Consider the following 27193-nt stretch of genomic DNA (forward strand, 5'->3'; position numbering starts at 1 on the left):
GCGTGCTGTCACACACATAAAGTAACTGGATGGGCACATTATTCCTGTGCTAGTCAAAACACGCTCTCAACCGATACCAAACGCGCATTCAGTGTTATCTGACAACAAATAATTTTCCAGAGGCTGCGTCCTTTTCACAAGCCAAACATAAAGCTTGTTTCACTTCCTTCAACCTTCTAAATGAATGTCTTTGGTCTGCTGTGTCCTTCAATTTAGCTGAACAAGCAGGGTGTTCCTGAACTCCTTTCATACACTGGAGCAATGACTTGTGACAGAGGAGGTGGTTTGTGGGTCAGGTTCTGCACTCTGCTTAGCCTCTGCTGTGAAAATTGATGAAGAAAGACTTCCATTTTGATACTATATTCTATTATTGAAATGTTTTGTTTGAAATCCCAAAACCCGTATACTCGCACTAAGTGTTCTCTGTCTTAATTCCAGGGGAGTTTTATAAAAAAGCAGCCTTTGTCTACTGAGCACTCCTGTACTGAGTGCTACACTGGACTTCTGTGTTGGAAATTAAGCTTGTGTTCATGTGTAATTTGCTTAATTAAACTGGGGTGTGTATCTAGTGCAGAGGGTTTCAAGGATGAGCTAAAATTCGAAGTGGGGCAGAGTGGAGCCAAGGTAGCATTAATGGTAGACTGTTCTTGGTAGGGGTTAAAGCTGAAAGAAGGAAAGAAAAGAATTCTGATTTTCTCATTGTGGCTGTAGCTTTTCTTGGAGAGGGATGTGTGTATATGGGTGCAGATGCAAGTTGGTAGCTAGGATTCAGGTGTCTGGCTGCTGGTACTTGTGAGATAAAGGAAGTTTAATTGGCAAAGCAAAGAAAAACAAGGAATTAATTCACTGCTTCCCATGAGCAGGCAGGTTTTAATCCCTAAGGAGGCTGAGCTCCATCACATGTAACAGTGACTTGGGAAGAGAAACACCATCACTGCAAACATTCTCCTCTTTATTCTTCCTCCAGCTTTATATTACGCTGAGCATGATGTTATATGGCCTGGAATATCCCTTGGGTCAGTTTGGGGTCAGTTGTTCTGGTTGTGTCTCATCCCAACTTCCCATGCCCTCCCCACCTTCTCACTGGAGGTGCAGTAGGAGAAGTAGAAAAGGCCTTGGTGCTGTGCAAGTGCTGCTCAGCAAAAGCAACAGCATCTCTGTATTACCAACACTGCTTCCAGGACAAATCACACAGCCCCATACTGGCTACTGTGGAAAAAAAGTAACTTTACCCCTGCCCAGACTGGCACGCAGTGATAACTGTCCCTTGTAAGTTAATGGTCTCTGAGTTGACTGGTAGTCTGAAGTTCTAAATTCAACTTGCAGTGCAAGAGCCATATGATTTTAAAATGTATTTTCTGAGTGTTTACATAATCTCAAAAATTATGCTTTTCCTTTCTCTTAGACGCTGAAGGACCATAAAAAAGAAACTGAAGACTTGGGATCTGCAAAGACAACCTTTAACATTTCTGTTAGTGGAGGTACAGAAAAGCTTTGATACTGATTTCATTGTATGTACTGTTATTTGTAAGTACTGATGTTGATACTAGTGTTCCAGTGAGAAGGCAAATTCTGCACAGATTGTGAAGGATTGTAATTATTACCTGTAACTACATTCTCACGCAATCTCAGGGCACTTGAAAATACAGTTTTTTGAAGGGAAGGAAGGAAGGAAGTTATACAGCACTTGTGCACCCCGTTGCTGCCATGCAGCTGCTCTCAGTGATTTCTGATACAAAAGAAGACACGCTTGGTCAGGCATGAAGTGCTGTTCATACAGAAACTCCCAGGGGATCTTGAGTAACGCAGAAGCTGTTGACCCCTGTCGAGGTTTGACTTTCTATGGCATTATTCAGGTGGTTGTTTTAGGGGCCATTTAGACCTCTAGGAACTTCCTCTGTCACAAGGGAAGTAATGTTTGACAGTGTCCCTGTGTCACGGCTGTGCCCATGGGTGTTTAAAGCTGGAGGTGCAGGTGAGCACCCCTGTGAGTACCCGGCTGGGAGCGGGCTGGATTGCAGACAACTGTGCCAGCGTTGTACAGTCAGACAGTGTCACCTGCTGCTGCATCTCTCCGTGGCTTTTATGGCAGCATTTGGAAGTGCTCCCCTGTCTCGTTGCAGATGTGGATGGGCTGATCACACAGGCTCTGCTGACAGGGAACTTTGAAAGTGCCGTGGATCTGTGCCTGCACGACAACCGCATGGCTGACGCCATCATCCTGGCCATCGCCGGCGGGCAGGAGCTGCTCTCCCGGACACAGGAGAAGTACTTCGCCAAGATGCGGAGCAAAATTACCAGGGTATGTGTTTTCAGGTCAGAAGTAACATGCTCGTATGCCTTTGGCAATTCCCTTTTTCTCCTTAAAAAGCTTTCTTGCTGTTTTATAGGTTTATTTCTGGAAGATGTTAGTAAGTGTTCAAGTCGGTAAGATCTCAGGGCAGGATTTCTGTTCCTCTTTTTAGTGCATTGAAAAGGGGAGAAGAGGCACACCTGAATATCAGTACACAAGAGCATTCTTTATCCCATCTCCACTGTCTTTGAGTTGCATGTGCACTAATAGATTCTCCACAATAAAGGCAAATACCTTAAGCAGGGTATAAATACCTTATTTCAGTCTGCTGTTCTGTCACATTTTTCACAGATGAACCCGTGCTCAGGGCCAGCAGCATTATGTTGATTTCTGCCCATGATTGGTCTTTGCAGATTTTGCTGATGCTTTGTTTTACTGCATGCACAGAAGTGAGAGCAAAGTATGCCCAGGGTAGATTAATTGCCCTTTGTGTAGGAGCTGGCCAGTGTGTTATGGCCAGCTGGTTATTGTTATTTTCAGCTTTTTGTAGTGCTAGAGGTTGCTGATGCTGCTTGTGCAAATCTTTTTTACTACCAGTATGAGAAAGTAGTGACAGGAGGTTGAAAAAGGAGAAGTGGCTTTAAAAAAAACAATTGGTTTAGCAAGGGTGGCAGCTTTTAGAGGAATTTCTTCACTGTAGTTCATCTTTTGGGAAAAGGTGTTTCTGTGAAGAGCTGACCTGTTATCTGTGCCTATGCTGACAGGCAAACATTGACCTTGTAGTTAGGATGTCGCATTTGTTGTTCAGGTGTGTTTTTTCTTTTCTGGTCCCAAACCGCACACATACTGCTTGTTTAGCTGTTTCTGAGCTTGTAGCCTTGGCATGAGAAGGGCTTTGTTCACTAAAGAGCAGCACCAGCTGCCAAGTCTGTCTTTTGTCCAAAGCAAAATAACTGGAGGCAGAGTTTTAGAAGGAAGAAACTGGAGTTTCATTCTGAGGGCTGTGCAGAGGCAACCTGCGTGGGTGAGTGGGTGGAGGGTAGGGATACTCCAGGCAGCTCAGGTTGATATTGCTGCTTCCTTTATGCAGCCTTTTCAACTGCCCCTCGCTGGTCAGCTTGAGATTAAGAGCTTAAAGCTGATTGAAACAGTTAAACAAACAAAATTCATACATCTCCCTGGGCATTCTGTAGAAGGCTTTGTAGCTAAATTCTTGGTAGGTTATCTTTGTCTGCAAAAATAGTGCTGAAAACCATTTGCAACAGCTTGTGGAGATCTGTGTATTATTTCCTTGTACGTTTTGTAGCAAGAATACTGGGCCTCTGTGTGTTCTTTGAGCTTGTTTTGTGATTTTTTTTTCCCTTTTTATGTATGAGGTGCTCTTGTGCAGCTGTTGAACTGCACTGTAGTGCCTGTCATGACCCTGCACACAGTGGGGTTGAGTACGCTGGAACAGATCCAAATTATCCTGTGTATTATACAGAGGAAATCCTACCAAGGTCCTAACTGTGGTTTCTCTCCTGCTCTAGCTCATCACCGCAGTTGTAACAAAGAACTGGAAGGAGATTGTGCAGTCTTGTGACCTGCAGAATTGGAGAGAGGCTTTGGCTGCTGTGCTCACTTATGCCAGGCCAGACGAGTTTACAGCCCTTTGTGGTAAGGACACTTCACAGACTGGATAATTCCAGAGCTGTATCATGGCTTTGCTCACACTTCCTTGGGCAGTTGCTTCCCCAGCTTCAGCAGTGGTGGGGAGGGGATCACCCAGAGTGATTTATCAGCATCTTTGTTCTTACTTTATCTAGATCTCCTGGGTAGCAGGCTGGAGAATGAGGGGGACAGCGTTCTGCAGACACAGGCTTGCCTCTGTTACATTTGTGCTGGCAATGTGGATAAACTTGTTGCTTGTTGGACCAAAGTTCAGGATGGAAACAGCCCCTTGTCCCTTCAGGTAGGTAATTGTTTTAAGGAAGATGTTGGAAAAAACAGACTGCAGTCATTTGGCTCTTAAATCAAATTATCTAGTGTAGAGCCTTGCTGTTTGATGTCCCTCAGGATGCAAGCCTTTCCTTTCTGGAAAAATAACAAATGTAATACTGGAAAACGTGTAGGGAAGTGCAGTGGCCATTGTGCTTGCCTTGTTCTTTGGGTAGTGGAACTAATGCACTTCTTGTGTACAGTAACTGTAGCACTTACTGTTTTGGTATAGAAGGATCTTTCAGTGCTAGCATCTTCTGTGGTTAGGAGATACTTGGATTTTTCTACTTTTGGAAGTTCAGCAGAAGAAATCAATAGAATTAGATTTAAATCTGAAGAGACAGTTGTAGGAAGGTTCTCATGGGAGTTTTCTCCAGGGGTTGATGCATACAAAGCTTGGTTTCCACCAGTGAAATACGTTGCTTATAGCAGATATCTTGAGGGAATAGATTGAGTGAATTGATGAGGGAATGAAGCAGTAATGGAATAATTTATTTTATAATACAATGTTAGTTTCTTCCATCTGTTTAAGGCCTTTGAAGAACCAGTTACAGAAAATACTTACTTGATGCTGTGAGACTCTTGTTTAGTTAATTGAAGGAACTGATGTGGATCTGAGTTTTGCTTCATGTCATTAACTCTCTGAATTATCAAAATAATGTGATTTTGAGTGCTTTATTTACAGATTTACCTTCAGTTTGAATTTGCATTTTGATTGCATGGCTTTGGTCTCTCAGGCAGTAAAATTGGAAAATATTGTTGAAGTCCTAATTAGGTGGCTTTTTTACTATGATACTGGCAATAGAACCTCTTTTTTTGTTGTTTTTTACATGCCTCTTCTGAAGTGCTGATTTGTAGGGAAAAACAGTTAGAAAACAATTTTTATTTGTAATGTATGGTTGAAATCTCTTGTGTGGTACACGCTGGTTAAATCTCTTGTAAGATTTTTTAAAGGGCTTTAATTTTGGCAAAAGTATATTTGTAGTATCCTTCAGTATAAATACAGCAAGAAAAACATAAGAAAACTGAACAGAAAATGTTCCTATAATTTAGGACTAGAAGGAAACCCAACCAAGACCAGCTCTGGTGTTGGGGGATGTGCAAGGAAGGCAAGATACAGAGTGTTTCTGGTGAATATCAGGAAAACCATTTTTCTGTAACAACCAGAAAACTATGGGCAACTCTTCCAAGGGAGTTTTTAGATCCTTTTAAGATGGTTAAGAACTGATTTCCTAAAACCCTGTAAATGAATGTGCAGCAGCGTGGCACCAGTAGTGGTGACAGGTGTGACATTGTCTGTTTGCTCTGAGGCTGTCACTAGATAATTTTGTGAAAGCATCCACATGGTGGACGTGCTCAGTGCTGATAGGGCCATGAAATCCTCTTTAATAAGAGTAGTTCTTTTCAGCTCTGCTAGCTCTGCTGTTAGAAGCTGTTTGGTGGGTGGTTGCTCTTCCGTCCTCTGGGAGCAGCTGTGCCTTTGGTGCAGCTGTGGCTTGGGCTCCCCATTGGGTGAGAGGGATCCTGCCAGGGACAGTCTTTAGCCAGGGCCTACTTCACTTGGTAGTTCTCACTTGTGGGTGGGTTTTTCCCCTCCTGATCTTTCAGGATTTAATAGAGAAGGTCGTGATCCTGCGCAAAGCCGTGCAGCTCACGCAGGCTGTGGACCCGAATGCCATGGGCGCCCTTTTGGCCGAGAAGATGAGCCAGTATGCCAACCTCCTGGCTGCTCAGGGAAGCCTGGCTGCAGCACTGACCTTCCTCCCTGCCAACACCAACCAGGTATGGGCCCTTCAGGCTCTTTGCTCCCTCTCTGTCTGTGAACAGGTGTGCTTCAAGAAGAGGTCTCTGCATGGCACAGTTTGGCATCAGGATGCACATGAACCTTGGAAATGTGACAGTCAGGCCGTTCCCCTCACCCTGTAATGGCCCTGCTGAGCTGGCAGACGTGCAGAGACTTCTGCTCCCTCTTGGTTTCATACCCTTGTGCCTGCAGCCAGTGACTGCCAGAGGGTGTCCCTCCTGCAAGCCAGACATGGCAAATGAAATGACATTTACATTTGGTTGTTCTCTTCTGACTTCCCATCTTCCATCAGCTGGTATTTGTAGACAGGCTGGTTTGGGTATGAGGCAGGCAGTTTTAAGGCAGTTCCAGTGGCCTCCTGTCTCATGCAGAAAAGACTTATTCCAGTGAAATAAAGCAGAGCAGGCTTCTGAGAGAGTTCATCAGTGAGTGGCCACTCAGCCTCTTGGTGTGATGCACTGGGTGCCAGGCAGTGCATTTCCCCTCCCTTCACTGTCCTTTTCTGATTGCAGCCAAACATCGTGCAGCTACGGGACAGGCTTTGCAGAGCCCAAGGGGAGCTCCCAGTGGGACAGGACACCCTCAAGGGACCATACGAGAGAGAGGCCATGGCCAAAGGCCGAGCTGGCCCCGTGGCTGGACGGATGCAGGCGCCCCAGGCTCCAGCCCAGCAGTATTACCAGCAGGTAAATGGACTTTGGCAATGAGGGAGGGACGTGGTGCTTGAGTTCTGCAGAGTGATGGATGTAATAATTTTTTTCCTTTCTCTTCATCTGAGGCTGTGTGACAAACCTCTACTGAGAGCCTTGTGGTGAAGGTCATTGGTGCTTCCTTTCAGTCAGTACAGATGCCTTCTTTACTCCTCATCTGGAAACATCTTTTAAACACCTTTTCGAGTAGCCTGCTTCTGAAGACTAGGTGTTTCCCCCCTTTGTTTGGAAATGTGCTTCAGTGCCAAGGACAGCTGTGTGGGAGAGCACTGCAGGAGTTCTCTGTGCTTCCTCTCACAGTCCTTGACGTTGTCCCATCCCTGCAGGCCTTGGGGCTTGCTCATGCTGCTCACCAGCCTCCTCTGAGGCGGATTATTCCCACCCCCAGCTCTGATTTTGGCTGCAGAATTTGCCGAGCAGTGGCAATAGCAAACTGAGGGCACTTTTCTGCAGCTGTGGGTACAGCCTGCTGTGAAAACACCTTCCCAGCCAGGTCTAAGGGGACATGGGCTGGTGGGGAGGCTGAGAGTGAGCTGTGCCACAAGGAAGACCCAGTGAGTATGAGACAAGTAAGGGATCTGTGCAGGGAGGAAGAAAAGAAATGGGAGAGGAAAATTCCCTGGTTTTACCTCTAACCTGAGGATGACACTGCAGCAGAACACACTGGCCATCAGGGCAGTGTAGTGCGTTGGGCAGCCCTGGCTGTGTGCGTGCTTAGAGAGCATTGCCAGGTCTCTAATTCCCCATTATAGCACTGCAGTTCATCTGGCCCCCCTGTAAGGTGCTCTGGGCTGGGCTTTTCTGAGAGCAGAGCTGTGTTAGGGCTGTGGGTGTTCTCCTTATGATGAGATTGGCACAAGCAGAGGTATCTCTTGTCTGTGCTGCCCCCAAGCACTCCCTGAAAAACCAGGGCAGGAAGAAAGAAGGGATGAAAGGCTGGGGGGGGGGGGGAGTTGGGTGTTCTTGATAGCAGCAGTAATGTGTGCCTCTGCCTTCTCTCCAGGGTGTTTGCAGGGTAGATTTCAGGAGGGACAAAGCCTTCATCCAGGATTTACCTTGCTTAACCCCATTGCATATGATTTTAAATAAGTCATGCTTAATAATCAACTCTGCTCTGCTGTCTGTCTTTGGCCTTCTTCCTTGTAACCAATGAGTTGCCTTTAGAAGCGAAGCTGTGTGTTTCCTGTTTGGCTCTGGAGAATGGCAGCTCTCCTCTAGATGTTGAGATAGGAACAATGCTTTTTTAAACCAGAGTTCCCTCTTCTTCCCACTGTTTCCAGAATGCCTCAAGCAATTATTTCAGCGAGTCCTGCTCTTTAATTAAAGGCTGGGTGTACCACAGCCCCACGAGTTCACTGGGAGTTACAACCCCCTGTGTTGCTGGCTTTGCAGGGAGCTCATCCTCAGCAGGAAGGGCTTGAAGGGGACAGGTGTCAGTCAGAAAGGTTCCCAGCTGATGAACCAGAATGGAGAGAAATGACATGCTTGAGTCTTAGGAGACTTGCTCTGTTGGACTTCCTTTTAAGAATGGACTTGTTCAAGCTTGAGGCAGCCTTTGTTTAACTGCTGTCCCAAATAAGAACTTGTTCTTAATACTTGGATTCCCTTCAGCATAGTTTCGTTGACCCCTCTTTTTCATCTGAATAAACCAGGCGTGAAAGGGGGTGAAAAAGCCTTTTAGACACTCCTTTGATGAGTTATGCAGGCATTAGCAGTGTCTGTTGTGCAGCTGACTGCACCATTAGCTTAGCACTGCATGGGATTAGAGACACATAGGCTGAAGGCAGCTGAGCCAGCCAGGGCTGCAGGGTCACAGCTTTCCCTCTGCTTATATCCTTGAACCCCAGCCATGTGTCCTGCTGTTGGGCAGCATGCCCACTCCTTGCTCAGGAATGTCACAGGCACAGGAAGGTCTTGATTTCTGTCCCATCAGAAAGGTAGGAGTGGTTGTATGGAATTGAAGCCTTTTGGAGTGACAAAAAGAAGATGGAGGAAAGGAGTGACAGGAGACTGGCTGGGAAGCAGTTACCATTAAGATGTGTATTTGTGCATGTGCAAGAGCTGAATATCAGTTTTTAATGTTTTAAAATTACATTTTAACCTTTTTAAATTCATCTGAAGCCTAATTTAAACAGACTCCTTTTGTGTGAGGCATATGATTGAATTTAACATGGAACTTGGGGCTTGCAGCTGTGGTTAATGATGCTTGCTTGGACCAGTGGCTGGGGTGGGGGGCTTCTGCAGTAGGAAAATGTGATGAAGGATGGAGACCTGGCTGACTGGCACACATAACACTGCACTTGCTCCACAGCCTCTTGTAGCTGCAAGTCCACTGTGCTTCGTCCTCACTCTGCAATTCACTTTGGCTCCAGTGCACAGTGATTTTTGTCTGTCTTGAATGCAATTCCCTTCTTCCTCTGAGATTTCATGGCTGTTACAAGTGCCAGCATGCAAACCTCTTCGCGTTCACTTCTTTGCATCTTGTTTTGTGAAACCCTTTAGACTTTTTTATTGTTTTGTTTTCCATGATTGGTATTTCTTTGTTCGATTCAGGTTAGAATTGCCCCTACTGTCACTACCTGGAGTAACAAAACTCCTACTGCCCTTCCCAGCCATCCTCCTGCAGGCTGTCCCTCTGACACACAGGTATAACCTTCATTATTCCTCTCTGAGCCTCTGCTCCACCCCAATATGTTCCCTGGTGTAGTCTGTGTGCTTGGCACAGTCTGGTACAGATAGATGGAAGGAGCAGCTCCCATGTGTGCTCTGGGTTTACTCCTCTGCATCTCCTTACTTTTTTTTTTTTTCACCAATGCCCAGATGAGTGGCACTGGAAAGCCTTGAGTGGGAACTCAGTGTGACCTGAATTTCTCCAACCCTTGCCCCACACTGGAGTATTTGAAGTATGATTTTTCCTTTCCCCCTTTTCCATGGAGATTAGAAGCTTCGGAGTTACCACATAAGTTTAGTTGAAGGATGGCAGGGTGTTCTTGGGCTGCCTGAACACCAGGCAGTGCTGGCAGGGAGCTCTTCCTTGTGCAGGCAGATGTGTGCTGCTCTGCTTGCTGCTGAAGTCACTGCACATCCAGCTGTGCTTTCAATGCTGTGCTGGGCACCCTGAGGCACTGGGGTGGTTGGAGGCATTTGCCCCTGTGCTGGTGATTCCCTTCTTCCAGGGAATATGGTTTCAGGCTTTGAAACGTGAACTCATCATTTTGCTGCAGTTCTGCTTCAGCACTGCATTACCATTACTGATTAAATCCTGTCTCTCCCAACCATTTTTCCTGTAATTTTTCTTGACAGGGGGAAAACCCACCTCCTCCAGGGTTTATTATGCCAGGTGCTGTTGGCCCCAGCATGCCACCACAGCAAGCCACATCTTCCAACTACAGCATGTACTCGCAAGCAGGAACACGGCCAGCTTACCCACAGAGTGAGTAACAGAAGCTTCCCTGTCTCCCTCCCACCCAGGTGGGGCAGCATTAACTCAGGGATAACCAGTCCCCTCCTTGTGGTTGGGAGTGTTCAGACCAAGCCAGTCCCGTGGTTCTGTGGGCTGGGGAGAAAGGTGAGGTCACATCTGAGAGTCGTCATTTCTTGGTGGGGTCCAGACATCAGACACCCTCTGTCAAATATTCTTCCTCTGCTGAGGTGTCTACCCACAGCTCTCAGACTCCTCAGCTGGCCTTGCCCAAGGTTCTGCTAGGGTTGGAAACTCCAAAGTCTGAGTCCTGGGAAAGCAGCACGGGCCTGGTAAAGAGAGACACATCTTGTGTGCAGCTGGGCCATGCATTTCTCATTGGGCCTTCAGGGGAATGGGAGAGGGGATGAAGAAATGAGGGCAGTAGTAGAGGTGAGTGACGAAGGGGGCAGAGCCCTGACTCACTCAAAGCAGGGACTGAAATTACTGGCATTAAGGAGGGAAAATGGCCATAGATGGGCAGAGGCAGTGAAATTAGACTTCAGGGCCTGCAGTGAAAGAAAAGCTGTGAGCTTACGTTCCCTTCCAGAGTCTGTATTCACTTCCTTGGCCTAAGTTTTCCCTTTGTGAAAACCTAGGACAGGGCTTTCCTTTCTCTGCGAGCCCCTGTGAGGATTGCAGTGCTCCAGAAGACAGCAGTGTCCATGTGTCCCAGCCCCACCCCAGGCAGCATGGTGGCTCTGGGCTGGGGGGTGTTTGTGGGGGAGCAGCAGTCCTTCGAGCCAAGGCCATCATTCTCTCTGTGCCTCCCTGCTCCCAGTGACAGGCTGGGGATTTGAGCAGTCCTTCTAGTGCAGGCAGAGTTGTGGGAGGCAGGATTTGGCTGAGCAGGTAGATGTTTTTGGGGGGGTAGGGGCATGAAGAGAGAGGAGAGTCAAGTGAAGAAGGAAGCAGAGGCAGATGGAACCTGCTGCTCTGTTACGAACTCACTGACTGACTGTTTTTTCTCCCTGTTTGTAGCGTATCAGGCCACACAGCAGTACTCCTCTGGAACAGGGGGACCAGCTCTCTATCAGCCTCAGCAGCCTATTGCTGCTCCTGCTTCAGCCTCTTACCCCAGCCCTGCCCCTAACACCACCCCTTCCTACCTGCCCTCTGCCCCTGCCCACTCCATGCCCTCCCCGCTGTACCCCGGGCAGCCTCAACCCTCCCCAACAAGCCTGAATCCCATCTCTTCCTTCCCTGTTCCTCCTTCTGGCACATCCTTTCAGCATGGCAGGCCAGGACCTCCAGCAACTTCTGTGGCTTATGCATTACCTACTGGACCAACAGGTACTCTGCCTGCAACCAGTGACCTTCCTGCATCCCAGAGAACAGGTCTGCGCTTGGACAGGGGGGCAGGCAGGGAGGAGGGAGGGGTTTGGTCTTCACCCACTCAGTTAAATATGCATTTTTCCTTGTGAATGCTCTATAAAAAGTTTGCTTTTGCCTAGAGATCACTTCAAAGCATTTCTAAACCACGTCATCACCTGTGTGCATCTGTGATAGGGCTGTGTTGGTGCACTAAGCAGCTTGAGCAGTCACCTTTCTCTGGTGAGCCAGACCTTGCCACAGTCACAGAGCTTTTGTCTTGCCCAAGACAGGATGCTACAACAGGCTTGTTATGAGGCTGTTGTCTGCCATGGATGGATCGTGGCTCAATTTTAACATTGGTGTCGGAGAGCAAAGTACAAAAAAGAGCAAGTTTTCCTAATCGGTGCAGACAAGATGATCCCAGTTCTCCTCGCTGAATGATTTTGCAGATGTGATTTGGCCGTGTCCCTGAGGTTCTTGAGCAGCCTTTTAAGCCCAGGATTGGCAGCATATTTAATTCAAACAGCACTTCCCGTGGCATCAGCTCTCTTTCATTATTTTGTCCCTAACCTCTTATTGTGATGGGATTTACTGTGGCTGCAAATGCCTTAAAAGATAATCGGAAGTGATTTAGAAATGCTTTTACGTGTCTCTTCCCTGAATGTCAATTAAAAGCATGTGTGTGTGGCTGACACTTAGGAGCATGTTGGAGCATGCTTGGTGAGAGAGCACTCGCTGAGGTGGGGCTCCATGTCTGCTTGTGACTGCCTGGGTGTCACTGCTGGGGGACAGTGACCTCGCCTGCCATTACAAACCTGTCCCTTCACTTAGCAGCCTGTGGGACAGCAGCTTTGCATGTCAGGCAGTGCAGGAAGAATCAGCAGTCCTTTTCTTAACCTCCTCATGAGTTTCCTTCACATTCAGGTGGTCCAGCTGAAGAGTCAAGGAGCAGATCTGGGAAGCAGAGAGTACAGGGAATACTGGGCAAGATTTGAGGGATGTTTTGGGATGTCTACTCTGCTGATAGACCCTAATGTGCCCACTGTCATTCCCTCTCTTATTTTAAAAGTTTCTTAGGGGTGATGCAGTGCAGAAAAGGCATTTTGTCTTTGGCAGCATGAATCCTATGAGTAGGTGCTCCTGTTGGTGTCCTTGAGGCTGGCAGCTCACAAACCCCCTTGTGTTTGGGGGAAAAGTGGTCTTTTGCTATGTCAAAGAAATAGGACTGGTAGGACTGTGTAGGACTGCTGTAGTTGCAAGGGGAGAAAAGGCTTTTTCCATCCACCATGGAGTCAGATTTGGTGTCCTTTCTGTTTTTGGAGGTGCTGTACTGTCACCTCTCCTGACCCCACATTACAGGGCATGTCAGACTTGAATCTCTAAGCCAGAGGAATTATTAAATTGGAGAGAGGGAGAGGTGTTGGATAGGGTTCTAGGCCTGGGATGTCAAGCAGCACATTATAACGCAGACAGCATAGCTTCTGCACCTCCAAATAAATGCAAGGAGCAAGAAAATTGTTCTTCCTTACCCATTTTACTACTCATCTTGCATCACTGGCAGGCACTTCAGATCTGCCACTTGCTAAGTGTCTTGCAGTGACTTGACATAGTCCACATGGCATGCTCAGAGTGGGTGAAGCTCTTTTCAGAGTTAAAAGTTGTTCATATTAGGCTTTTTATCAAACTTTGAGATGCTGCTTCTGTTTTTCCCAGCAGCTGTGGTGAGCAGGGGAGCCAGTACAAAGTGTCAGACCTTCAGGAACCCAAACTTGGGCGTCCTCTCTGATTTCTGCAGCCTTAGGCTGAAATGCAGAGGTGGACTGCAGGGCAGGGTGAGGTGCTGAGCTCAGGATGGCTCATGCATAGACAAAAGTGATGATTGAAGCTGGAGAACTATGGAAAAAAGATGAAGTGTGTCTGAAAAGCACACTCTGTTCTCTTCCAGTATTTAGATTACACCTTTCAGAAGGCATACCAACAAGAATGAAAAACCCCTTGTTTTCTAAGTGCAACAATGACAGTGTACATGCTTAACCACCCACACGTTTTCTGAGCAGCTGCACTGCCTAGTGGGGGATGCCTTGGCATGAAATCCTGTGGACCCACTGAGATCTGCAGCCAGAAGTGGATCTCACCTGTAACTCTGAGTGTTCTGGTGCAGTGATGCTGATCCTGGCAATGAAGTGGTGTACTTTTGTGTGTGGTGATGTTCTTATCTGGGAACATCATGCTTCACTTTGCAGTTGTGACTCATTTAAAGGCAGGAGTAAGGGAGGAAGGAAAAAATATCTCTAATCTGAACTCTTGAAAAGCACCTGGCCTTTGAACTGGCTTGGATTTAAAGATGCATGTAAAAAGAAAGAGTTCTGTAAATATTTTCTGGTTGTTTGCAGAGGCACATAACATCAGTATGTTAAGCTGTGCTTGAAGCTTCTGTGAGCGAGAAAAACCCACGTGTAATTTTATTTTCAACCCCTCTTTGTTTTGAGATAGATCTTAGAACCTACTTTCAGGGGAGTTCTAATTTTCAGCATCTTGAATCTTGTTTGAAAATGCAATAGACCAATCCTGTGTTAAAGGAAGGGTTTGCACCAGAAGTATGAGCAGGCCCACCCCAGGAACAGGAGTTATCCCCAAAGCCCCTTTCCTCTTAGGAGTGATGAGGGCTTTATTGGCTACATTTTGCCATTTGGGTTTGTTGCTCAGTCTGTGCAGGCAGTGTGTCTTTTTGTGTGAGTGTAAAGTTGGTGTGCAAACATACTCATGTTGCTGAGCTGCATGCAGTTGAGAGTGTGCCTTGGTTTGAGAAAATACTTGGGAGATCCACCTTAAGGTCAAGATACTTCAAGCATCTCTTGAAAAGCTTTCTGGAATGGTAAAATGGTGTTGGGAAGAATGTGGCTAAGAGTAATGGTCTGTCAGCTGCCCTGGAATAGAAAATGAGAACACCAGAAGAGACAAGAAAAAGGGCCAGAACGCTGCATCATTTGTTATAAGCAACTAGAAATACAGATTTACTGCATGGAAAGAGCAACAGGCTTGTTTTGGGGGAAGGTGGACAAAAGCAATTCCGTGGGGAGCTTGAACAAATTACTTGTCTCCAAGCTAGCATTGTAATTAGGTTAGGTGTTTTTTTTCTGCTGATGCATGTTGTGAAACTAAATTGCTGGTCAAAAATTAAAGACCAATTGCTTTATTATTTTTGAAGAAAAGGTTTTTTTAGTTATCTTTACATTTTGTCTGCAGAAAGTCTACCATCTCAAGACCAGGCCTCTCCCTTCGCAGGTGAACTAGGTACCACCTAACCTGAAAATAATTACAGCCACTACATGAAATTAACTGAATGGTCATCAATTATGCAAATGTTCTTCGGAGAACATTAAGTGTGATGCTGTTTGCCAATTAGACTTAAATCAAATCGATTTTTAATTCCTTAATTGAAACCAGTAACAACACGTCTGGAGTTTTTAACCACAGAAACAAATTCTTTTTAAATCTTTTCCTTTTTTTAATGCAAATTATCCCAGGAAATTAACAGCAGTAACAGTCTGGGAGATTTTTGTAACATGCTGCTCCTATCAGTTAGACTCCCTGTATCTGAAATACTCTGGGATTTTCTGGATAGGGAGAAATAGAGGAGGCTGCCAGGAGATGGCACTGCCTTTGGTTCAAGAGAAAGCAGATGTGAAAGGGGTTTTAAACAGTTTTTCATTTACCCCTTTAACATGCTCAGGATGTGGAACTTCCTTGACAAAAGCCTGAGAGCAAATGAAATTTCAGATAAATTGTGCCAATTCTGCAGTAACGTTAACCTGTGCTGTCTAAGGTAAACTCATCATCTGCTAAGTGAAAAACACTGTGGTGAAAAAGTCCATTGAGCAGGGATTTGGGTTTGTTGGCTTTTTGTGGCTTTGCGCAATAAATCCTGATTACTTGGGGAGGCTGCAGTAATGCCTGGATGTGGGCCCAATTCCATGTGAGGAGATGGGCAGCCCTTTCTAATGCACTCATGGGAGCTTTGGGGTGCAAATCTCACAGCTGCAGGGGGCTTGCTTTCTTGGCAGAGCAGAAGGTTTGGTGCTGAGCAACACCCCGCACATGGAGTGAATCTGCTCAGACATCCTCTGTGCTTCCAGTTTCAAACAAATCACCCGTGGTACAGAAAGCCAGATTTTTGCACCTTGCTCAAGCAGCTCTGCTCTGATTTGAGGATACAAAGCACCCAAAACCATGCTTGTAGCTGGCAGGGGAAAGCTGGGTTTATGGCTCTTTCGTGTTTCCAAGGTGACTGGGTGAACCTGGCCTGAAATGCTTAAGGCCTCTTACGCCTCCTCTTTTTGTGTGGTGTTGCTGGGGAACTCCATGTACAAATGTTGTGGATAAGCTCTCTTCACATACACAGTCTGTGTAGCAGAGCTTTCTTGGGCATGGTAGGCCCTCTTCAAAGGCATGTCTGCTCAAAGCTCTTTTTTTTTCCTGCAAGAGAAGAGAAGGTTAATAATTAAGTTATTAACTTGAGAACAGTTGGTCAAGATCCCAAACCTTGCCCAGTGAATGCAGAGCCCAAAGGGTCTGATGGCAGGGATGTTGGGAGGCTCTGGCTGGCACTGGAGATGTTCTAGCCTGTTGCAATTAAACAGATGGGACTTTTTTTTTTGATGCAGAAAAGACTAATTTTTATTTACATAGTTCATTTTTATATGGTATCAGTAGGCATTGTGTATGAACTTAGTTGGTTAGCAAATTATTGAAATTAAGTTCATTGGTTGGTAATGGCTGTTGTATATGTCTATTAAACTTTTTTATTTCTAGATAGTTTACTCTTTTTTTTTTATGGATTCTCCTGGGACAGACTTTGTTTTTGCAGGTGTAACTTTTTTTTTTTAAAACAAGAATAGATTATTTTGCAAACTGATTTTTATTCTCTTAATTCCTTCTCGTGGGAACTGAACAGGCTAGCTGCACCCAGCTGAATTAGCAGGCTTAAGCCATGATATCAGAAGGCCTTTCTTTTATAAGGTTTTTACCTGTATGCAACACTGGCCCTCAGGGAGGCAGGTCAGGGCAGGCTCTGCCAGTAGAGCCATGGCATGGATCTGGCCCAGCTGAGCTTATGAAGGCTTCACTGCCCTCCTCCCAGGTACTTACAGTCTCTGTTTTCTTTCTGTTCCAGGGCCCCAGAACGGCTGGAATGACCCTCCCACCCTCAACAGAGCTGCCAAGAAGAAGAAGGTAGTCTAGAAAGTCCTACCTCAGCACAACTGAGTGCTGCTCACCTGAAAAACAGTCGTTTAAGCTGCTCCTGGGAAACCTGTTGGCAGGAGAAAGGAAGAGAAGGGTTAGCAGCAAACAAAAGCTGCATCTCATGAGCAGAAATGGCCTTTATGTCTCTCTAATATCCATTATCCCACTCAAAATGTCTAAGCCTCTAAAGAGCTGGTGGGTTTTTGCTGAAGTTGTGGTTGTTAATAACAACATTGTTCATGGTTTGAAGCAAATACTTCCAACTGTTTTCATCTGCAGTAAAGCAGCAGAGTTTTGCAGGAGATGATACTTAGGCAAAATGAGGAGGCTGTGCAAATTGTTATAGATTGACGTTGCTGGAGCTGAAAGCAATTTATCCTGATTAAGGGTCTGACCCTGAGAGATCTGTTGAGGGTAAGACAATTTCCATGATGGAGATAATGTAGTTTTGCAAAATGGATTTAAATTGCAGCAGGGCAGGATAACTGGGAACACTTGGCATGGAGCAGAATGAGCATTTTCATCCCCTGGTGCTGCGGTAGCCTGGAGTATCTCCACAGCAGTTAGTGTTATCCACTGCTCTTTGACCCTGGGAAGCACGAGTTAGTCCTGGAGCATGTAAAGTGTGGGGAGAACAAAACATTAGAGCAGCCAAGATAAGGTCTGGGTGAAGGCAAAGGCAGAAGTCTTCCAAACCCAAAGGGTTTTGGTCTCTGCAGTTCAAGGTGAAGAAGCTTTTGGAGGCTGGATAGAGAACTCTTAGTGTCAGAATAACTGCTGGAGCAGAGAGCTCAAGAAGCAGCCTTCTGCACACAGGGTTTTTGCTACTTCTATGTGTGTGTCACAGCCAGAATTTCTGCCATAGCCAAAGCTTGGCTCCCTCTAAATGAGGAATGTGTTTGTTGCATTCCCTGTTGGGTATTTAACAAATCTGTCAGTCGTGTTTCTATGTTTGTTTCCCTTCTGTCCACTGTCTGAGGGGTGGTTTAGGATATTACAAAATGACTCACCACATGGACTATTATAAAATAGAAGAAATGTCTGGCATTTCAAGCCATAATTTTCAGCTGTTTCCCTCCTAACTAAGAATTTATTCACCACTCAAAAGTTTATTGCCATGATTCATTTCCTTTATAATTGACTTTGTTGCTGGATTGGGAATTTTTTTTTTCTGTCTCAAACCACTAGCTTAATTCTAGCATCATTCATCCAGGGTTCTGTAATCTTCCCTTTTTTTTTCCCATTTGCACCCAAAGAAATTTGCACATTCCCATGGAAGCCTTTTCTGTTGTTTTGATTCCTGCATGTGTAGCAGAGGCCAGTAGCTCATTTTGTTGTTTCTTCCCTCTACCAAATGTTTGTGAAACTCCCCTGTGTCAAGACTGGCAGATGCTCAAGGATGAATCTGAAATGCCCTGGTAATCTGCCTTAGTGCAGACCTGTGTGCCAGAAACTTGAAAGGCTTTCAGAAGCTTTACTGGGGCATGTTGCTGGCTGTGACCTACGTACTGCATGGACAAAAATACACCCTTGAAAATGAGACACAAAAGTCTAAATATAATGACCCAATAGTAAGAATAGATGTAGGTGTGGGTTAGTTTTCTCTTCTAATAATGCTGGTCTGCCAAACCTTTGGTTTGGAGGGAGAGTGGCTGTGATTCGAGGTGACTGCACTCAGCTCTCGTGTCCAGGGGCAGGCTGGGCTGCCCCAGGGCAGTTCTTACTGTGCAGCCAGGAGGATGGGTTTGGTTAGCCAGAGTGAAATTCTGTGTTGTCTGCCCCTGTTATTTCTGTATCCAGCACTCCCACTTACTGTGGTTTGGGAAGTCTGAAAGAGCTGGGTGCTGTGCTGTGCCTGCAGCAGCCACACCAACACAAATGCCTTGCTTTTTTCCCCCAGGTCCCTGACAACTTCCTGCCCCCAGTGCCCATCACCTCCCCCATCATGAACCCGCTGGCAGACCCGCAGTCTCAGATGCAGCAGCCCCAGGCTCCAGCACCAGCCAGCAGTGCACCCAGCTTCCAGCCTCCACACCTCCCTGCAGGGCAGATGGTGCTGCAGGGTGGCTTCCAGCCTGCTCCCCAGCCCCTGGGGCCATCCATCATGCCACCCACTGTTTCCAAACCCAGCACGGAGGGGGCCCCGGGGGCCCCAATCGGCAATGCCATCCAGGTAAGGTAGCCAGCCCCAGCACTGCATGGGTTTGTTTGTCTATCAGTAGAGCCTGCCAGGCGGGATCCTGTTGTCCAGGCTTTTCTTGTAGCTGCAAAGTGTACTGCGGAGTTTCTAGGCACTGGCTTTGCACTGTGCTGGCATTTTGTTACTGTAATCTCCACCTAGGTGGCACTAATCCTATAGTCAGTATGGGCCAACAAGCTGCTTCCTTCTGCAACTTTCACAGCTTCCCAGAGGGTGCAACAGCAGGTGCTGGTAAAGTCACCTCCACACACCCACAGGGAGGAAATAGGAGTTGTGCCAAGCTAGGTAATAATGCCACTCGGTTTAGCTGAAAACAACATGTGGGCACTGTGACCTGGAAAAGCCTCACCTGTTCCCTGTTGCTCAGCACGTGCAGGCACTGCCAACAGAGAAGATCACCAAGAAGCCCATCCCTGAGGAGCACCTTATTCTGAAGACCACGTTTGAAGCTCTCATCCAGAGGTGCCTGCTGTCTGCCTCTGATCCGGTAGGTGATTTCTGTGACTTGTGATTTCTGGTGACAAACTCATTTCAAAGGGAAACAGTAATTACCTGGGAAAAGGAAGGTTAACAGCTTTAACACAACCACAGGAGCTGAATTTTCATGGGAAAAACATTTCCCACGGCAGCCAGTACCTTGTAAATGAGCTATCCCTCCCAAAGCTTCTCATTTATTTCTGATGGCCAATAAATAACGTGCCACCGCAAAGCCCAGGTGCTGACTGTTCAGCTCGTGCCTGCCACATGCTAAAAGGTGGTGCTGGTGGTGTGCAGAGGGCTTTGTGCACTGAATTTGCTTGGTCAGCAGCACAGACTCAAGCTCTTGTCTGTTCAGTGTCACTCAGTTGCTCAAAATCCTTTCTGTAAAGGCTGTAGAGTGCATATACATGTGTTTGTATGGATATATAGTGTGTTCTGCCTTCCCTTTGACCTTTCCTTGCTCTAGGTGCCCTTCTCCCAGACAGACAAAGGAGGCAAAAGCATTCCACTCATATCTGCACCTGGGGATTGCTTTTCTGCTCTGCCAACACATTTTGCTTGCTTCTTGTTAAGTCTCTCTGATTTTCTTAGGCAGTGAAAGTGTTTCAGCCCACGGAGACAAGGGACACCACCCTGACTGTACACATCAGTTGTTGTCAGAGCAAATACAGGCACTGCTCAGCTATTCTAAAGGGGAAAATGAGAATGGGAACTTAAGAGGGAGGAGAACAACCAGTTTGCACTTCCACCTGATTGCTTTGGCTGGAGAGGTGTCTTGCTGTTCCCTAGACACAATTTATTCCTGTCTGTCCTAGCTGACCGTCTGTAAAATGAAAATAGCATGTGCACCTTTTAATGGGTTTTGAAACTAATGTTCTGTGGTCATGAATCTGAGAGTTAGGAAGTCCAAAAGAACTGGGGCTTTCTTACCTGCTCCTCCTGAGGGACTTTTTCCTTAGATATCTCAGTTCCTTGATGACATAACTGCTGCTGAGGAGTTTTCCCCATGTGGCCCAAGATCCATGTGTTGTGTTCTCCTTTGTGCCATCTGAACAGCTTTCCCTAATTTCTAGCACAGCAAGCAGCCAGCAGTTGGTCTTCACCCCTGAGCTAGAGCCTTCCCACAGGCTTTATTTTCTCCAAACAATTATTTAATCCAAAGAAATGTTTCCAGTTGCCAGGGAAAATGGTAGTTATCCTAAGTGAAGACAGATGGATGCACAGACTGATTTAGGACGAAATTCCAGTACTCTTGTGCACCAATGTCATTTCTGCTGCTGTTGACCAGCAGCTTTCTTTGTGCTTCTGCAATTGTAACCTTGATGCTTTATTACTGTTTTGTAATTCTGGAGTAAAATCTGCAATTTTAGATGTTGTTTAAGAAAAAAAAGTGCATAAAGATTCATTTCTCCAGCAACTGCAGCTCCAGGTGAAATGTACTGGGGTTATTTTAAGAGCCTTTGGTGGCAAAATAATTCCAGGCACATCAGTGGGTGGTTTACTTTATAAAAGTCACGAAAGCACAAAGTGTCTGTAAGGACAGATTGGGTTAGGCTGTTAGTTTTGCTGTTGACACTAAAAACTTACAGACAAACTGCTGGCTTTACTAATCACATGAGGAAAAATATAATTAGGATTTGCCATAGATGATGACACACTTGTAACTGGAGCTTCTGCATGTGCCCTTAAGCTCTCACTAATGTTGCTGGATACTTCATTCCAGTAAGACTTATATCCAGTTATTGTGCTTTTTTAGTGAACCATAGGAGAAAAAATAGTCCTGCATCTCAGAATTCTGTCACTTTTCTTATCAGCTATTTGCCAGTGGGGTTTGAAAATGGCCAGTGGCTTTTGGGGTGCCACCTCTACAGTTTTCCATTTTCTGTAGATAACTGAAGCATTTACATGTGGAGAACGACAGTCACAGTGGTCTTTTCTAGCAAAATCAGGGGAGAAGAGTACAGAACAAAGAATCCAAATGATGTGTTAGGAAAATGTTGTTGAGAAAGGAATTTCATGTGCTGTATGTACGTCTTTGCAATGGTAGCAGATTGGTCTGGCGTTCTTAAAATTGCTGTGCTTTGTTGTATTTCTTTGTCTTGCAGCAAACCAAGAGGAAACTGGATGATGCAAATAAACGCCTGGAGTTTCTGTATGACAAACTTAGGGAACAGACAGTAAGTTCTGTTTTACTTCCCCCCCACCGCTCAGTCATGTATGGCAAATTACTTCATTGGTGCAATACTACTTCTGCAGGATGTAGCACATGCTCGTTTTTTCTTTGGAAGTGTGCTCCAAATCCATTTATTGGAAGTTTGCACAGATTTCTTAGAAAACAGCCAGTTACCGTGCTTGGCCCCACATGGCTGTGCAGACTTTACAGTGTTGTTTTGGGGGTTGTGTCATGAGTTTTATGAGGCTGTGCTGAGCCAAAGAGCAGAGTTCCTTGCAGCAGGCACAGTTTCTCTGCTCCAAGCAGGAACTGAGACACACAGCCTGGGGTCAAAACACATCCCAGGGGATTTTGATGTTGGAGGCTCACTGACTTCACTGGAAGGCAGATGTGCAAGTACTTTTGAAGATAATTTTTCCAAAGCCTTCCAGGAGGCTTTGGCAGAATAAGGGACTGTCCTTAAAGGTCTTAGTACCTTAAGATTGGAATGATGTAATCCTCTTGTTGTCAGGCCATGTTTGCTGAGCAATTAACCTTATCCAAAGGTGTAAAAGCTCAGTAGGTGTTTGTGCTGCCAAGAGTCACTCACAGAAGGCCTCCACCCCAGGGAATTGCATCCAGGGACTGGCAGGGAAGGCTTTTGCAGGGTGTAGCAGAGAAGGTCCATTCTGCTTGAAGTCTAACAATAGACTTCCCAGTGACTGTTGGCAGCGTGGTGCAGCCCTGAAGATGGCTATCTCCAAAGAGAGGAACTAAGTGCTGCACCTTCCTGAGAGCCAAGTGCCACACTCGGAATTTCTCTTTCTGGTTTCTCCTTTGTGCTGACCTGCCTTGCCTGCCTTCCTTGCAGCTCTCTCCAACCATCATTAGTGGCTTGCACAACATCGTGAAGAGCATCGAAACCCGCAACTACCAGGAGGGACTGAACATCCACACACACATCGTCAGCACCAGCAACTTCAGCGAGACCTCTGCTTTCATGCCAGTCCTGAAGGTTGTCCTCACCCAGGCCAACAAGCTGGGAGTGTGAGGTAGCCCTGCACTGGCAAAGCCCCGGTGGTTGCTTTCCCAAAGAAGTGCATTTCTACGGCAGACATGCGGGAAATGGACCAAAGGCTCGTCCTCACGGCATGGCGCAGTAGAGCTGGCAAATGGCATTACACTCTCCCTGCAAAGTACTTTGTTCTAGAAGGGCTCTGTGGAGCCCTGGTGCTTTTCTTCTTATTTTAATCCTTTTCCCATCCCTAACGAATTCTCCTCTACAAATAGTATATTTAATGGCTGATGTCCCACGTTGTCAATTTTTAGGTGCATGTCACGCTGCTAAACAGTGGCTTTTAATAACAGATGTATGTGTTGAAACAAAACAAGGTAGGTTGTGTATTGGACCCTAAAACAGATTATTCCCTTCCACCCCACTGTTCCTTATCCACCAGATTAAAAACAGTCTGATCATGTTACCAGGCGTATTTGGTCTTTCATTTTATGAAGCTGCTTGCGGTTCTGTTATTACAATTTACATGTTAAATAGCTTAATTGTGCACTGGGGCAAGTGAGCAAAATAAAAGCTAATGTGATATTTTCAATAAATGTAAATTTATTAAAATTTGTCTTTATGAAGTGCAGCGGAGAGATTTTTTGAACTGGAGTACAGTGAGGCCACTTTCTGTTGTGTCCTGGGCATGAGAATACTTTTGTTTTTCCTCTTTTTATCACTAAAAGGTCTGTGTAGAACACAAAGCTCAGCAGTTGGAACAAATGTCTGGGTTTGGGAAACAAAAGAAGCAGTTTTGCATGAAAACAATGTAAAATATCAGGGCTTGTGGAATGTAGATTTGGCAAGGCATACTGCAAGAAATAATCTCAGTAACAATGTAAATCACTGCTGACTTCTGTGACTTCAAACAGATGTGTTAGACAAAAGAGTTTTATTTGCTTTCCAGCACTTTCTTACTTCATAAGCTTTGAAAATTGGTGAACACAAGGCTTCAGCTTGGAGTTACCTCATTTCAGGAGTTTAAACAACAGTTGGAGTAAATTTTTTGATCTAGGTTATATTTCCTAGGCAGTGTTACAAGTATTCTTGGATACGTGTACTTATAGCAGTATATTCAGCACCTTTGTGTCTTGATTTAAGGTAGAACTTTTAAAAGAATAAATTTTTTTTCAAAAACCCTCAGTAGGCTGAAAAGCAGCTGTACTGGGCTGGCCTGTGCTTTCTGTGATGCACTGCTCAGCAAGGAAAACAAAAAGCGGTCTCAGTACTTCAGGACCAAACCAGCAGATGGGAGGTAATGCTCGAGGAATTGAGGAGCTGGTCTTGCATATGCTCTCCCTGAGTGTTTTTGGGAGTTCTTCTGGACATGGAGCAGGAGTGGTGGCATACACTGGCACTTGTGAAGGACAGGCACATGGTTTGTATTTTGAGAAGCTGGCTGTTTCTGGCAGTGGCAGCTGGGGAGACTGATGGTGGCAGAAGAGCATGTCCTCCAGTAGGTGCAGGGTTGTGGGCAAAAGCCCTGCTATAAATTGGAAGCTCATAAGTTGGGAACAAGAGCAGCAGGCTGTGAGAGTAATTAGCTGGGAATATCTCCTGTGTAAGATACAGCTTTGTAAAAACCGAGGAATGTTTAATGACACAAAGCTTCACGAGACTTGCATCCATGTCAGAGAGAAGGCCAAATGAGAAGGGACTCGGCAAGGCACACATGCCAGGGACAGGACTGAAGAGTTTATTTAATGGGAAGAAATAAATTTTGCTTGTTTTCCCTGTGAGGTTGATCAGAGCTATGGAGCAGTGTTGCATGAGAAAAAATGTGGTGTTGGTTTGATCTGGAAATTGAAGTGGTCAAAAATGAGACCACCAGGTAAGAGGGAAATGGGAAGGGGTTTTGATGTGATAGTATGCTGAGCGTACCCTGATGTTGCACCATGGCCTGGACACTGTCAGCAGTGGAGTAATCTCCTCTCTTTCTGAGGCCTTCCACCTCAGCCATTGTCAGGAGCTCAGGACAGGAAAACTGCACTGCCCAAGTGCTTAACAGGAGTGGATGCAAAAATCTGCTACTTCTCTCCTGAGAGCAGCTGAGATGAATTATTGGTTATGCTGCCGTCTGTTCATATCTTCAAGGAATGCCAAGCAATTAGCCACCCATCTGATGGGATAAATGCAAACGGCTACCTTCGTTTACAGAAGGCAGTGAAGCCCTGCCAAGTTATGCTGGTAAAATAATTTGGCCCCAAATAGCCTAATTTTGATCTTACTGAGTGAGAAGAGTTTTATACCTTTATAACACCAGCCATGCTGCTCCTCTTTGCGGCCACCCAAGGCTGCAGAATTAGAAGAAGGGATGGAAGGAAATTCAAGGATGTATTCTGAGCAGCGTAGGTGTTGTCTGATAGCAGCTGACATGAGGAGGTACCTTGCTCCTTCAGCAGTCACCACCCAAGCAAAAGGGCCAGCAGGAAAGGGCAGAGTTAATGCAGTTGTGTCCTGTTTGGATGCACGTGGGGATGGAGCAGTGGCAGCACTGCAGAGAGGCCTGGCTGCAGGCAGGACATCCAAGTTAAGCACTTGAGTGAAAACCTTTTTGTGCTGGTAAAGCTCTGTAATGGATTTATCTTGGTCTTGCTGGCAGAAGTACAAGGTCAGCGTTAGGCATGAATGTTGGAGATTGTCTTTAATTGCTGCTGCCCTTCGAGCCTGTACACGGTTTACATCAGATTTTTCCTGTGTTGTGCCTTCTGGATCACACAGTTCTCAAACATAAAGATTGGGAATGTGGGTTTACTGCATAGTGACTGTGTTTTCTCTGCCCAGAAGGAAGCCTGTGCTAGGCTCGCTGGGCTATTGAGAGACAAGGGACAGGGTCTTGCTGCCAGAGCTGTTTCCTCAAAAAGCTATGGAGAGGAGGGTGCATGTTTTGGGAAGCATGGCAGAGCCAGCGTGCAGAGCAGTGACACCACTCCCCAGAGTTCTGCAGGCTGCCCTCAGCTTCATCCTCACCTTCACCACCATGCTGGTACTTGGCTTCAGCAGCAGCAACCCTGCTGTGTCATTAGCCCCCTTATGCCTGAGAGGGGAAAGAAAGGAGATCCTGAGTCAGATATTTCCCTTCCCTGCCTCCCCTCCCCACTACCTGCAACCCCACGTGGCTCCACACCCCAAAGTGTCCGCTGTTCTCAGGCATCCATGGCAAAGGCAGAGCAGCAGGTATAGAGCCAGGCATGGCTCCAAGCTAAAGGGGAATCCAGCCAAACATCTGCCACCAGCTGACAGCACCTCCCCTGCAGGGAATGCTGAGTGTCCTGTTGAGGTGCCTGGTGCTGAGCTGAGTTGTTCAGCCTTGAACAAGGGCCAAGGCCATTGCCAGAGAATACTGAGGAATGTAATAAATACTGTACTGATACCAGGAACAGTTTCAGCACGTCCAGTCTTAAATGGGTGATCTCCCAGCCTTGACTTGCTCTGTGCTGGGTTGATCATTCCCATGTTCCCTCAGGCGATCCTGCAGATCAAACAGATACATCACCAAATGGCCAGTCAGTGTGGATGTATGGACACATTTAATGCAATCCTCACCCAAAACAGGCTGAAGTGATTAAAATTCCTCTGAGCTTTAGAGCTGCAAGTTATCCAGAAGAGCATCTAATTAAGAGTGGATTTATTGCAAAGCACTCGAAAAAAGCAGCTGCAGCTGACCTCACCCAGTAAGTCCGTGCCTGCCTGGACAGCACACAGAAGGCTTCTGGAGAAATTGTTGCTCAGATTCTTTGCCAGGTACACAAGAAGCACTTCAGTCCACAAAATTGATCAGATATTCCTTGTCCCTCTGATGTTTAAGGGTTTGTTTCCTTCTTTACTTAAAGTGTACATTTGAACAAAGCCTTGGGATCATCACTTTATTTTTCATGGGAAAGGAAAAGAGAAAAGAAGAAAAGAAAGAAAGCCACTGTTGACAACATGTTAAATAACTGCACTGAAATGTGATGGTAGTAGGCAGGACTGAGTAGCATTAAAATGATACTCACTGTTCACACAAAACATTTACCACCTTTCATCATCATCACTGCCCTCTTTCTTTCTTCCGGGCAGAGAATTCTAGAAGAATGTTTAAAATATATCAAAAACAATCTTGAGTTTAATTATATGCTCTCTGCTGTTTCAGTTGCCTCAGGAAGTGTAGTTAGTAATTAATTAGCTCAGCAGACTAATGTGCTTTGTAGCAATATCTCTCATTAAGCCACACTCTGCTGGGTCCAGGCCCATGAGGAGTTGAGGCCAGTGCTGTGCTGACACCCACTTAGGATGGAGGTGAGCTGGTGTCTTCCCCTGCCACACCACTATCAAACCCTGACAAAAGCCTCCTTCTGAACTCCTTTGGGTGGCTTCCTAAGGCAAGGAATAGTCAGGTCAAATAACTGGAGAAGAACAAATAAATTCTGGAGCTATGCAACATTAGGGGTCAGTTTTTGCTGTTTCGGAAACCTTTGTGATAATAAAAAAATGTGAAGATACAAAGACTTTCAAGCCCTTTG

At 45.9% G+C, this 27193-nt stretch overlaps 1 protein-coding gene across 10 annotated transcripts in view; it reads left to right on the top strand.

Moving 5' to 3' along the window:
- Positions 1–23115, top strand: part of SEC31A (SEC31 homolog A, COPII coat complex component) — a 39371-nt gene extending 16256 nt beyond the window's left edge. The window contains exons 16-30 of one of the 10 annotated variants that reach the window (XM_066186598.1): positions 1406–1481; positions 2124–2302; positions 3823–3949; positions 4099–4244; positions 5879–6052; positions 6587–6760; positions 9338–9430; positions 10088–10217; positions 11226–11582; positions 14805–14852; positions 16732–16790; positions 18703–18975; positions 19370–19489; positions 21588–21659; positions 22506–23115. In XM_066186598.1, the coding sequence (XP_066042695.1) occupies positions 1406–1481; positions 2124–2302; positions 3823–3949; positions 4099–4244; positions 5879–6052; positions 6587–6760; positions 9338–9430; positions 10088–10217; positions 11226–11582; positions 14805–14852; positions 16732–16790; positions 18703–18975; positions 19370–19489; positions 21588–21659; positions 22506–22685 (2208 nt within the window). In that variant the 3' untranslated portion in view covers positions 22686–23115. The remainder of the gene's footprint in view (positions 1–1405; positions 1482–2123; positions 2303–3822; positions 3950–4098; positions 4245–5878; positions 6053–6586; positions 6761–9337; positions 9431–10087; positions 10218–11225; positions 11583–14804; positions 14853–16731; positions 16791–18702; positions 18976–19369; positions 19490–21587; positions 21660–22505) is intronic. The other 9 variants (XM_066186599.1, XM_066186602.1, XM_066186600.1 and 6 more) reach the window with 9 other exon arrangements.
- The last annotated feature ends 4078 nt before the right edge of the window (positions 23116–27193 follow it).

The sequence above is a fragment of the Chamaea fasciata genome, unplaced genomic scaffold (genome assembly GCF_029207755.1).
Source record: "Chamaea fasciata isolate MVZ Bird 193981 ecotype frontalis unplaced genomic scaffold, bChaFas1.0.hap1 SCAF_6, whole genome shotgun sequence".
Classification (NCBI taxonomy): Eukaryota; Metazoa; Chordata; class Aves; order Passeriformes; family Sylviidae; genus Chamaea; species Chamaea fasciata.